Source organism: Struthio camelus, chromosome 1, assembly GCF_040807025.1.
Source record: "Struthio camelus isolate bStrCam1 chromosome 1, bStrCam1.hap1, whole genome shotgun sequence".
In the NCBI taxonomy this organism is placed as follows: Eukaryota; Metazoa; Chordata; class Aves; order Struthioniformes; family Struthionidae; genus Struthio; species Struthio camelus.
This window is the reverse complement of record NC_090942.1, coordinates 55516307-55528566: the sequence shown is the minus strand read 5'-3', so window position 1 is coordinate 55528566 and position 12260 is coordinate 55516307. Positions and strand designations below refer to the sequence as shown.

At 42.6% G+C, this 12260-nt stretch overlaps 1 protein-coding gene across 2 annotated transcripts in view; it reads left to right on the top strand.

Annotated features, from left to right (window-relative positions):
* The window catches only part of GRIN2B (glutamate ionotropic receptor NMDA type subunit 2B), a 214028-nt gene that overhangs the window by 80695 nt on the left and 121073 nt on the right, over positions 1 to 12260 (top strand). For both annotated transcript variants that reach the window (XM_068939985.1, XM_009665303.2), the window contains one exon: positions 7810 to 8408. In XM_068939985.1, the coding sequence (XP_068796086.1) occupies positions 7810 to 8408 (599 nt within the window). The remainder of the gene's footprint in view (positions 1 to 7809; positions 8409 to 12260) is intronic.

Sequence of the window (12260 nt, the reverse complement as noted above, 5' to 3'; positions counted from 1 at the left end):
ATTTAGAAATGATAAAAAGAAATAGTATTTCATATAGGATAGTTGATTTGCAGAATTTATTCAGTGACCTCTTGCCAAATACTGTGACTGGATTTTTTTTTTTAAGTGCTGGATTATTTTATGGCTGTTATTGATTGATATGACCATACTGATGACATACTATTCAGTTTATAGTCAAAATTCAGTCCTTAGTCTGGAGGGAGCCAGAAAAGAATCCCCGGGCAAACACCATGATGTAATTCGGTGGATGAATAATGGGGCACTCTGACTTTCCTCTAACTGTTATGGGCTGGCCATGTCAGGATACTTAAGTTAACTAGTGGGCTTGTCTGAGCTGGGAGCAGGGGAGCTACGATTGGACAGTCTAGATTGCCAGCAGGGTATAACATAGCAGCTTATATGGGGAATCTACCTAGAGCGACCAGTGGTTTAATCCGTCCTCGTAATCTTATCAAACAAGGAAGCACACACATACGGAGGTGAAAATGGAAATGCAAAAGGCCTGGTGTGAAAACTGTTTATCCTGGCAGCCTGCTAACTGCCATTTCCCCTCTGTGGAAAACTGCTGGCATCCATATGTGATGCTCTGAGAAGCCTATGTGGCATACCATCATATACTAGCCTGCTTTGACCAGCGAATAAGTATAAAATACACACATGTGTATCATCCCCTTGGCCAAGCAACCTTTGGAATTTTCTCTGAATTGTATATAGTGGACAATGGTCCTTGTGTGTTTGGTGTATTTTATTAATTGCATGTGATTGATATAGAGTGAAACATTCCCAAGATCAAAGATTGCAGAATCTAGGATATCTTGTGTCTTCTCTATTCCAAAATGCTTAGAATGAACGATTTCTGCAGTTCCTAAAGTGGGAAGTAAAAATCACTTAACTGTTTTCAGCCCTTGAGTCATCTTTAACCAGAGACCTTTTTATTGCAGCTCTCAGGAACTCCTTGGTGCTAGAGCGCTTACTCAGTTGCCCCAGGGCTAGGGCTCTGTAGTAGATCAGTTTCCACTGCTAGAGAGCGATTAACGCCCAAGCTGTAACTGGGATCTGTGTATATGATGCTATTTATGCATATAGTTATTATCACTGCACGTGTGAATATTGGTACTTTTAAGCCCAGGGTATCCAAACAGAGCTACACTGGCAATTCTAGATTCCTTATCTTGATTATTCTCAGTAGCCACCAGAAATGGGTGCTTCCAGAAAAGAGCTAGAGAGTCAATGGCCATTCTTCTGGCTGCAGACCTTCTTTCTTGGCTACTTGAATGCCCAGCCTAGCAGGGACCAGAAGGACAACAACATACTCTCTTGTAAGACAGAGCTCTTACAGCTCTCCACCGATTTATCACACTATAACTGGTTCTAAACAGTATTCAACCTATCAGAGCCTCCTTATACCTTGTTATTCTGGACTCTGATTTCGCTATGACAAAAATCAAAATTATTCTGTGAACAATGGAAAGACCAAGGTCTGGCTTCTTCTGGTTTTGTCTGGTATGTCCCTAAACAGCCTTTCCCCAGCTGTAATAACCCCTGGTTGCCTTCTTGTCTCCTGTGATTCTCATAAGTGCATTGGCTTGTCTTGTGCCATGTGTGTGCTCAGTGGCCAGCCAGTAGCTGAATATCTATCCTGCCTGCCTTCCCATCAGTGGGGACACTGAACTGGTTCTCTACCTTTCACTCATCCACCAATTTTCATGATCACGTCTCTGTAAGTAACATCTCTGAGATATGTTTCCCTCTGTCAAATAAGACCAGTATGTTTGGTAGTTATTATGAGAATAAAGGAAGGAACTGATAAATGATATGGTTATGTAAACCACGTTTCTGCATCTAACGAATCAGAACTTCCCACCGACTGCGTGTTCCCAGGCCAGCTCTGAGGATTCACTCCAAGAATGATTCCCTTATCACAGAATCAGAGCACTGGGAAAGTATTTCAGGAGGTCATCTCCATGCGCTCTGCAAGCCAAAATTGGTAATATTCCTAGGAACCTATTCCAGTAAAATATAGAAGTTTTGAAATCCTTACTAAATAGTATCAACTAGGAAAGGTGTCATTAAGAAAGGACACAGTCTGATGTGCTTTGACATTTCTTTGTGACTATGCTTCGACATTCTTCTGTGAATATGCATATTTGTGGAAATGTGAGTGTACGTACATGAGAGGGACGAAGAGATGCTGTTCCAGATATTAGTCCCACCACGAGGACGTTGTGCTAGGGCTATAGTGTCACAATGTTCTCCATACCCCCTACTGCAAGCATGCAAGTAAAGGACTCGCACAGAATGATGCAGCATCTAATATTAAAAACAGAATTTTATTGTATTGGAGTCTTTGAAAACTAAATAAAAAAATTAAACGTGGGGAGAAAAAACAAACAGGCAGAAGATTCTGACTTCAGGCTAGCCTGAGGCAATGATGCATTTATGGTGAGAATAAACAGAAGTAAATGAACACTTAAGCAACAAAGATCCTTATTTCCTGTCAGATCCGTTATAACATACGGGACTCAGAAATATAGAAAATTTAATTATAAGACTTTGAACTGTTGCAGCATTTTCCATCAAGAACAATAAAAATCCCAGTGAATCAGGTATCCCACCAGGAATGACAAATAGGTACACCGTGGTGTCTCAGTTTGAAGAAAAGAAGTTCAGAGGTAGGGAAATTAAGGTCTGTGTTTTTCCAGAAGTTATTTGGTTTCTTGCTCACTCTTTTTTGCCCCCACAAAATCTGTGATCAGCAGAGCTAAAGACTAAACAAGAGGCAGCCCTATATGATTTTCCTGTGGGTCACAGAGGGATTTTTCAAATCAAGGCTGTACTAAAGACATACAAACAGCTTTCTTCTAAATCAAGAAAATGAGGGCAGGACTTTGGAAAAGGATAGCAGCCTAAGTCATTAGGATCTTGCAGGAGCCCCTTTGCAAACTGGGGCACTGGAACGGAATAGAAGGGTAGACCCTAGTTGTTATACTATGGCTTCACAGACACCTTAATGAAGCAGTAGGTAGGGTTAGATATACTGGTGTTCCCAAAAGTCCATTGAAAAGGGGCTACTCCCAGAATAGGAGCAGCACAAATTGTCTTTCTATGGGCTGGTGCCTGCACCTGTGCAGAGATGGCAGCCTAGGGCTTTTTACAAAAACATGGTTTGATTTCTACCTGAGAAGCAAACAAAAGCTCTTGACTTGCTCTTCACTCAAATTCCCTGCACATCACCTGGCATACCTAGATGTTTTGGGGACTGGACCTTGGACTGAAAAGGAGGAAACAATTCTCTAAGAGCTAAAATGACATGCAATTGATTGTAAAAATCTGTTTAGGCCCAGCCACTGGAGGGTGACACACAGAATCAGATTATATTTGAATAGGTTGTACAGAGGAAACTTAGAAGTGAAGAAAAACTGCTATCTCCTCACTTCTGAAGTCAGCAGTTGTATTAAGGCTTAGTGGAAGGCTCTGTGGTTTCTCAAGATGAGTGACCCTCTGAAATCATTTTCGGGGATCCTGCATTCCTCTGCTTTAGGGACATTCTTAAGTCTGCCCCAAGCCAAGAAATAATTTTGCTCTTGATGGCAAGATGTTGTCTGTAAGGCAGTAATTGGTTTTGCCTGCCTAGGGAATCCAGAGAGGCTGTTAGGAAGGAACTTGTGAGAAAAGCACCCCAGGGACCTCTCCTGCCGCATCTGAGGTAAATGGTTTGCTAAACGACAGTGTTCAGCTCCAATTGGCGCAGCTGCAGAAGTCCTCAGAGAGTCATGGGCAGACTTCCCCAGGACCTCCATCCTAGACATGGCACTCCTGCAATGCCTGCCTGGGCCTTCCCTTGAGGGAGAGAAGGCACTGGATAACTTAACAGTGGTGGCATGTATACTCGCTTGCTATCTGAATCTTGTGCCACCTCTGTAAACCACTCCCCCACCCCCCCCCATCCATTTTGGAGCTTGTCAGCCTCTGGTCTCCAAGAGGAATCTTCATGGAGAGTGCCTTTGCACCTTTAGCATGTGCAATCCAGCCTCCTTATCTGAGGGGTTAAACATGCTGGAGGGGGTGGCAATACTTGTCCCAGCAGCAATAAATTCAGAGCAGATTTTCTGTGGGAAGCCATCTGTCAGCTGGGGAGTGGTGCTGTGTCAATTGATCGGCTCCACCTCCAGCTCAGCTCTGCAAACTACAGATCCCTGACCTTGCAGGGTGACAGTGGGGGAGTAGTAGGATCTTTGGAGGTATTGAGATCCTATAATGGAGCCTCTCTACTCTTTCAGACTGGGTGAGGGACCCCTTTGCTACACCTTGCTGTCTCTTGCAGCAGTTAGCTGTGGGGAGCCTTGGCTCACAGGTGAAAAGGGTGTAGGAGAAAGACAAGCTCTTTCAGGTAGTCAGGGGATTGTATTTCACCTGGATGATATGCAACGTAAGAGACTTCTTAATTCAACCTATCCCCCTCCCAAACTTAAATCTGTCTCCTAATAGCAATGTTGAATCATGTTTTGGTTGTTCCAAGGTGAGAAAGGGGATGGAGGGAGAGAATGTGACCCTCCTGTAGGGAAAAAGATGGGAGCTTATAATCTTCTGGAAAAAACCCTAGTGTCTGGAGGGGTAAAATATTCCTTTTGGGTTTAGACTGTAAGAAAGCACTAATGGTTCTATAGGGTAGGGTATATGTGTATAAAAATGGTAAAAACTTAGGTCTGTCTCCTAGTCTAGAAACTTTTACTGTAACATCACAGTGAGGTTCAAACTCTGTCTGATAGCCCTGTGGTTCTCTGTCATTTCAGCTTCCCCTCTTTTTCCCTGGCTTTTTATCAGGTCTAGTCAAAAATAAGAAGACAAAGGAAATTGTAGCTCTCAGGATTTTTTTCTTAGTTTTGTCCCCAAAAAGATACTCTTTAAGATTTCTGTCCAGCAATATCAGCAATTCTCCTGATTTATTATGAGAGGGATACTTTCTTCTATGCTTTTATCCACCCTTCCTCCCTTGTCCCTCTCTTCTGAGTGCTGAGTTGGTTAGGGAATGAAGAACATTTGGCTAGCCCAAGTATTGGGGTGATTTGGAGCCAAGAAACATCTTGCCAAGCCAAAAGTTGGACTGGTGCGAACCTCCTTAACGTTCTCATTTTGAATAGAAGTTGCCACTTCTTGCTGCTGCTGTAATAAAAATGCAAGCAGTTGCTCAAGAGCGATTATTACGTGCACAGACAAGTGGTTTAAGGATGGGTGCATATGTTGCTGGTGGAGAGGAATTGTTTAACGGGGTTGCGATAAAGCTATTTGCTGTGTTGATTTTTGGTGTTCTGATACGCTTTGATAAGTGAGGAGCTCTGAATTTTCTGCTCGAGTCTTTGGGGCTGGATTCCTGTCAACCGTTGGGTTGTGCACTCACGTGGAACGAGCTGTCAGTGTGCTCTTTAACTGGAATATCTGACTGTGTTTAGAACCCCAGGAAAGGCGAGTACCTCCTGCACCTCGCTACCACTTTTAGTAACTTCTTTGTGTGTGTATGCAGCCTTGAACTGCTAGTAGATTTACCGTCTCTTGTTCCCTATTTGTTACTGAGGAAATACTCAGTATCTTTTTCAGGCAAGATTTCAAGATGCTATGTGTCAAATCTGCCCCTAGTTTTCTAGACTCTCTACTGGAAACTGTAGAAATTTCTACAGTCTGTGTAGAAGTTTTGCAGTCAGTTCAGAGATTCTTATGCATAAATACAGAAAAGTTTTTGCTGAATTTAATATAAAAACAAACACCAGTCATCAGTGTAGCTGTCTTGCCTTTTTGTGTTATATTGAGGCTGAGTCTTCATGCTGGGGCATTTAGCGTGCTACAGCTTGCTTTCAAAGGCAAAGTGCAGTGCAGGGTATTGGAGATACTTGTTCAGGCTTTCTTCAAATGCAGGCAGGTGCCGTGGCAGTAGTTCACTCTTGTGTCTGACTTTCCTGATTTTTCTCCATATGCTTCAAAGATAAAATATATCTTCTACTGAGGAATTAGGATCTTTTCCTGAGCATGATGCTGGGAGAAGGGGATGAATCCTAGTGACAGAAAATATGAGCTGTTTTACACAGACAGAGAGGCTCAGTTGCTGCTCATGGTTTTTTGGACTTGCCTCCTTTTTTTTTTTATTTTTAATTTTCGTGCACATTGATTTTTCCAGTATGTCAAGTGCAATCCTAAGAGTACTTTCATAAGTGCATGGTGAGTTTTGTGGAGGAAATGAATAGTGTTTAAACATCAGACCTTACAGGAGAGGCACAGGGATCTAGGGACAAGAACTCTTCTGCTTTAGGACATAACCCATAGGGAGTTCAGGAAAGGGAAACAAACAGCTTAAGGCTGGGTACAGCAGGCAGGGTTTTCTTTCTGGAGTTGCTGAGCTTTGGAAATAGAAATAGAGAAAATGGCAATAGTTAATCAAAAACATGCCTAAGAAAGGATGGATGACTGATTAACTGGCATGGTCGCTGAAAACCAGCATTACCTGCCAGACTGTAGGAGGATGAATCTGGTAGAGAGCTGTTCTAAAATGTGAGTCTCTTGAGGCAACGTTTTAGGGCATTTGTGCAATGAGTTTCCCCTAACTTACAACCCATGACTACCTCCTTTAGGGTCTCTGATTCAGCTCTTCTGGCTTATTGAGAGAAGGCAGGACTACTGTCTCATTCCTAAAAGCAGTGATTGGATTTGGAGAACTTTCTAATTGTAATGTGAATCTCTACAGACAGAGAACTTTTAATGCTGCCATTTTTTTTGTTTGTGGTCTAATCCTACTCCACAGAAGTCAGTAGAATTTTGCAATTGATTTTAAAGGGCAGATGAGCAATCCATAAGTGAGCATATTGGGAAATGTTTTTCCCTTGCCTTTATGGGAACTGGGCAAAAGCTGGGATTTGGGTTTCACTGGACCTGTCATAAATTAAAAGTCTGGTATCTTGTGAAATCCCAGGAAGAAAATGGATTGCACTATGCCACTGAGGACCTGAGATCTATACAAAACCTCCTTTGGAGTCTTTGAGGTTATAAAATAGTGCGAGTTTTGATTCATGCAAAGACGATGCTGGCATGAGTAGGATATGAAAGAAATACCAAGAGAAATATGTAACTAACATTTCTCTAAAACATGATGTAAACAAAACCCATGATGGTTTAGAATTATTTTTTTCCTTAATATGTTTTAATATGTAAGGATTTTTAACAGCATTTTGGGAATGAAGTAAATTTAATATGAGACTTTTTACAGCACTTATATGCAAAGATTGCTTTGAGAGGAACATGCGCTTGAGGTTCTCAGAGCTATTTGTATCCAACAGTTTTGCATACCCTAATTTTGCTCTAGTCTGGATACTCAAACTAGAGTGACTATCCCAAACTAAAATCAAAATCAAAGCTGCTCAGTACCATGGTTATGCCACATATAAAGTTAACAATAAATCTTGAATTAAATCCCTTAATTTCTGTAGCCATAGACTATTTTGTATATGTTCTCTTTTTTCTGGTCTCACTTGTGTACCACTTGTTCCCTGTCTGTTAGAATCATGTTTAACATTTGAGGCCTGTAAGTAATCTTAGCAACCTGCCTTTAAAAATAAAGTAAGGACAGTTGGTCATAAAATGGCATTTACTTCCTTTCCAAATGTTTCACTGTTAAAAATCCTTACGCTCTGCCCAAGACATGAAGTGCAAGAATCTGAATGCATCCTCCTCCGTGCTCAATAGAGTTGGCTAGGAATGGTGTTTATTTCCTTTGACCTATTCTTGTTTTCTCTTTCTCTTTCTCTCTCTGACTTTCTATTCTAGGATGAATCATCCATGTTCTTCCAGTTTGGCCCCTCAATAGAACAGCAAGCCTCTGTCATGCTCAACATCATGGAAGAATATGACTGGTACATCTTTTCCATTGTCACCACTTACTTCCCTGGTTACCAGGACTTTGTGAACAAGATCCGCAGTACCATTGAGCACAGCTTTGTAGGTTGGGAACTGGAGGAGGTCCTCCTGTTGGACATGTCCCTGGATGATGGGGACTCAAAAATCCAGAACCAGCTCAAGAAGCTCCAAAGCCCTGTTATCCTCCTCTACTGCACCAAGGAAGAAGCCACCTACATTTTTGAGGTGGCCAACTCTGTGGGTCTGACAGGCTATGGTTACACGTGGATCGTGCCCAGCCTGGTGGCAGGGGATACAGACACAGTGCCATCCGAGTTCCCCACCGGGCTCATCTCTGTCTCATATGATGAATGGGACTATGGTCTTCCTGCCAGAGTGAGGGATGGAATAGCCATAATCACCACGGCTGCTTCTGATATGCTATCTGAACACAGCTTCATCCCTGAGCCCAAGAGCAGCTGTTACAACACCCAGGAGAAAAGGATTTACCAGTCTAACATGCTCAACAGGTAAGGGAAAGGACTGGGCTAGCCTTACAGAAGAGGGGTCTCAGAGGACCTCTGACTGCTGGAGTAACTCTGCTAGGACACACGGCATTTCAGGGAAGCAGGCTGTGTTTGCTAGAACCTGGGCAAGGGAAGGTAGGATCTGCTTTGTTGTGTGGTGACTGCTGATACTGTAACCCCCTTAAAGAGCATCAATACAATACAGGAGGGAAGCCAGCATGAAGCAAATGAACAAAAAAGGCATGATGCAAAAGAATGGGTGTGCCCTTCTGTGCACAAAGGGTTTGCTTATATAACAACACTGATCTTCTTGTCTATTTGCACAGATGGGTGCGTAACTAACAGGTAGATTCTTGTCACAAATAGTGACAAGACAAATACAATATTTTTGTATTTAAACCTAGCAGGCTACAGGTTCTGTTCCAGGCACCAGCAATATGTAAATAGGTGTCCGTGGTAGGTGATGGTTGTATAATCCACCCTGGATATTTTTATGTTACGTGTTTTCCAAATACCTGAGTATCTTCCTGCTGCCCATGGAGTCCTGCTTTACAGGAGTAAAGGAAGCACAAAGTCTGGAGAGCTAAAGCTGCAAAAGGATTTAGGGTTAACAACTCTGCTCAGCTTCTGCTCTACCTTGGAAGCATGTAAAGCCCTTTAGTGCCTTAAGCATGCAAATCTCCGCAAAGAGGAGGACTTGTGCTATCACCCTGCTCATTGGCACTTTGTAGGCCATTGTAATTCCATTCATTCTTTTGGCTGTTTTGGGTCCCATTCTTTCTTCTGTGCATTGTGCAGAGAATTTAGGCACTGTGAATTTTTCTAGGTGGAAAAGGACATAAACAGGGAAAACCTATAATCTTTTTTTGGAAACAGTGCTAAGACACCTGTTTAAAGTCACAGAGGAAGCCTGTGGGGCAGCAGCCTCTATATGAGCACTCTGACTACTCAGCCTACCTTCTTTGCCCCAGCTGGAGTTCTAGTGTGCTAAGCAACTCTGACAACTAGACATGGGAAACTGGGGGAGGTGATCTCTGCAATTAACCAGTTTCCTCCTGCTAAGCTATTATTTCCTAATGTTTTACATATAGAAGTCCTTGGGCTGGTTGGTTCCTTTGCGGTAGGGCAAGAGGAATCCAGGCAGTAGCCGGTAAAAGAGGTTGCCACATAGAGTGTAACATCTTTGTTGGTTTGCCATGATGAATCATAGCATAGTACAAATGTGATGGATTGGTTTGCATGCCATGACCCCTTGCTACAATCTGTACTAGGCAGTCAGAGGGACTGGTGGACAAGAAAGCAGGACAGGTGTGTGTGAGTAGCCCTTTCCTAGTCCAAATACCTGTGTATAGTGTGGTGCTAATTGGAGATGGGGAGTAGGTAAGATGAGAGAAGGTAGCTAATGTGATAGTCATGCAGTGGAGTAGAAATATGACCTAGCACTGCACCATCTCATCCACTGGACAAGAAGGGTTATTTATCATCAGTGCTTGGGTGCAGAGGCAGCTTTTCTATTTCTTACTTTGCCCACATTAAATCTGGACGTCACTGCCAAAAAGGGCATCTGACTCTTGGCATAGAAGAGTGGTAAGCCTCTAGCATGGGATTAATTCTATGCTGATGTGGTCATGAAGTACAGAATTTTTTTGTTCTTCATGCTCATGTTAACCTGCAGTAGTGAGGTCTCAGTGGTCCTGAAAACTGTGGCCCATAGTGGTGTGACAGGTATCCTGTGATTGTTGTTCAAACTGTACGTCTCCCACTCACAGGCCTGCAGTTCTCCCACAATTCCCAGACCTCAGTGGTTACAAAAGCTGCTTGTTGGCACTGCTTAAGTTCTTGCTGTGGTTTCATCACTGGTTCAAATGTAAGTCTTGTTCTTGCATATAGAAGATATGAAAGATCTGTGTTCAGTTCTGGGCAAAGAGGCTGAGGTAAGGGAAAGCTCTACAGGATAATATTGAATCATAAGCTGAAGAGAAAGTAAGTCCTTCCCTTGCTGACCTCCATAGCTAGTGTTTTCTGTGTTAGTACAACATTGTTCTTTCACTGTGTAATTCTGTATTGCCTGAAAATTGAGGAGTGAAAGAAAAGTCTCCTCTTTGACTCATTAGATTACTCATGACTCTATTTGTTCTTTGTCTCTGTGATCCACTGGCATATTACCAGGTCTCATTGCCTTGACTTCTTCCCCATACTGCCTTTTTGTCTTCTGCAAGCCTTGCAACCACCAAAGGTGCCCAAAGCTTTTATCAGTGGTCTCCTTCCCAGCTAGGCTTCAAGGAGTCATCGTTGAAATGATTAAAAAAGGAAAATATATTAAATATATACAAAGTTATCAAAAGTAGCACCAAGGCAGACTGCTGTCCTACCTTTCTAACTGATTAATGCTTTTTTGAGGAGGGAGCGGTGTTGTGTCCTTTCAGCAGTCCTTAAAAAACAAAATGTTATCCCATATTATATGGTGCAGCATCCTGCAGATATCTTTTGCTGACTAGTTCTGTTGACACTGTATTAGCCTATGCATAACGCCATACCCATATAACTACGCTGCTTTTAGGACCCAATGTAGTATCCTGCAGAGCACTTCTTTGCGTTGTGTAGCTGTCACCAGCTCAGAGACTCTTGCTTCTCTAGATGTGACACTACCTTTGTGCAGTGTAGATATGTGCTGAAGCCTGGGCACCCCAAACTAGAGCAGCTCTTGTCACTTTTGAAAAAATTAGATTTCTTCTCACCTTCATGGCCTAAATAATGCTGGTCCTTTTCCCTTGTCTACTTTAGGTATAGCCATCAGAGGAACGGCTATATTTATTTGAGTACTGACATCAGTCTTGATGAGAAGCACAGTCAATTAGTCCATGCTGAGTTCTACTCTTGCACTGTTTAGATTGCTGTGGGCACCTGAGTGAGCTCAGAAATCATTACGCTGTCTTGCAGTTGAATACTTACTGTAGTGTAAATATTCTTTTTGCCTCTCACAGCATTGGTCTGTGCTCTGCCATTATGGGGGTTTGTTCTTCTGTGCCTCTGTGCCCCCAGAAATATTTCCTTATTGCCTTTTTTTTTTTTGAGTGAGATGGCTAAGAGGTGTGACTTTCAGTGGGGTGAATGCTTAGATTTGTTTTTAAATGAGATTCCTGTTGAGCATCTTTAGGCATATGTAAGCTAGTGCTGTCCAAAATAAGCCATTATTTTTGCAAATCCAAAGATCTGATTGGAATGTGATTGCTTCGGCCTCAGTCTCATAGCCTGGAGTCTGGGCAGGAGGAAAGGTAAAGGAGAGAGTGAAGAAAGTGGAAAGAAGTGGAGTGGAAGATGTGAGTTCACCTCACTGTCTGAACCAGCCACTTACTGAAATTAATGGTAATAATCTATGTTCATACCTTCAAGTCCTGTTGAATTCACTGGAATTTACCATATGCTGAACTTTAAGCCTGTCTTGAAATGTTTCTTCATTCAAGGGTATTACAGATTCTACAGATCTGCTCAGTTTTCTTTAATAGTTATCATACCATCTCTAACCTCTTTCATCTATGAGGATCCCACAGCACTCATGCACTGTGCAAAACATGCAGTGGTAATACGTGTGTGTCTGCGACGTGGCCAGGCTTGCTTTGGACTGCACTGGAGGTTCTGCAACACTAATTTTAGTCCTGCCCCAGACCCGGCAATACTATATTCAGCCATCTGCAGCTTGCAGTTCCCCCTCAGCATGCCTACACAGAATAGAGAACTGTATGTATGTGGGCTTGATGTCTGGGGAGACTGCAAAGTGTGTGTGTGACCTCAGATAATACATCACCATGTAGCTGGCATTTCAGAAACTCTTGAAGCTAATCCAAAGTGGTCTCT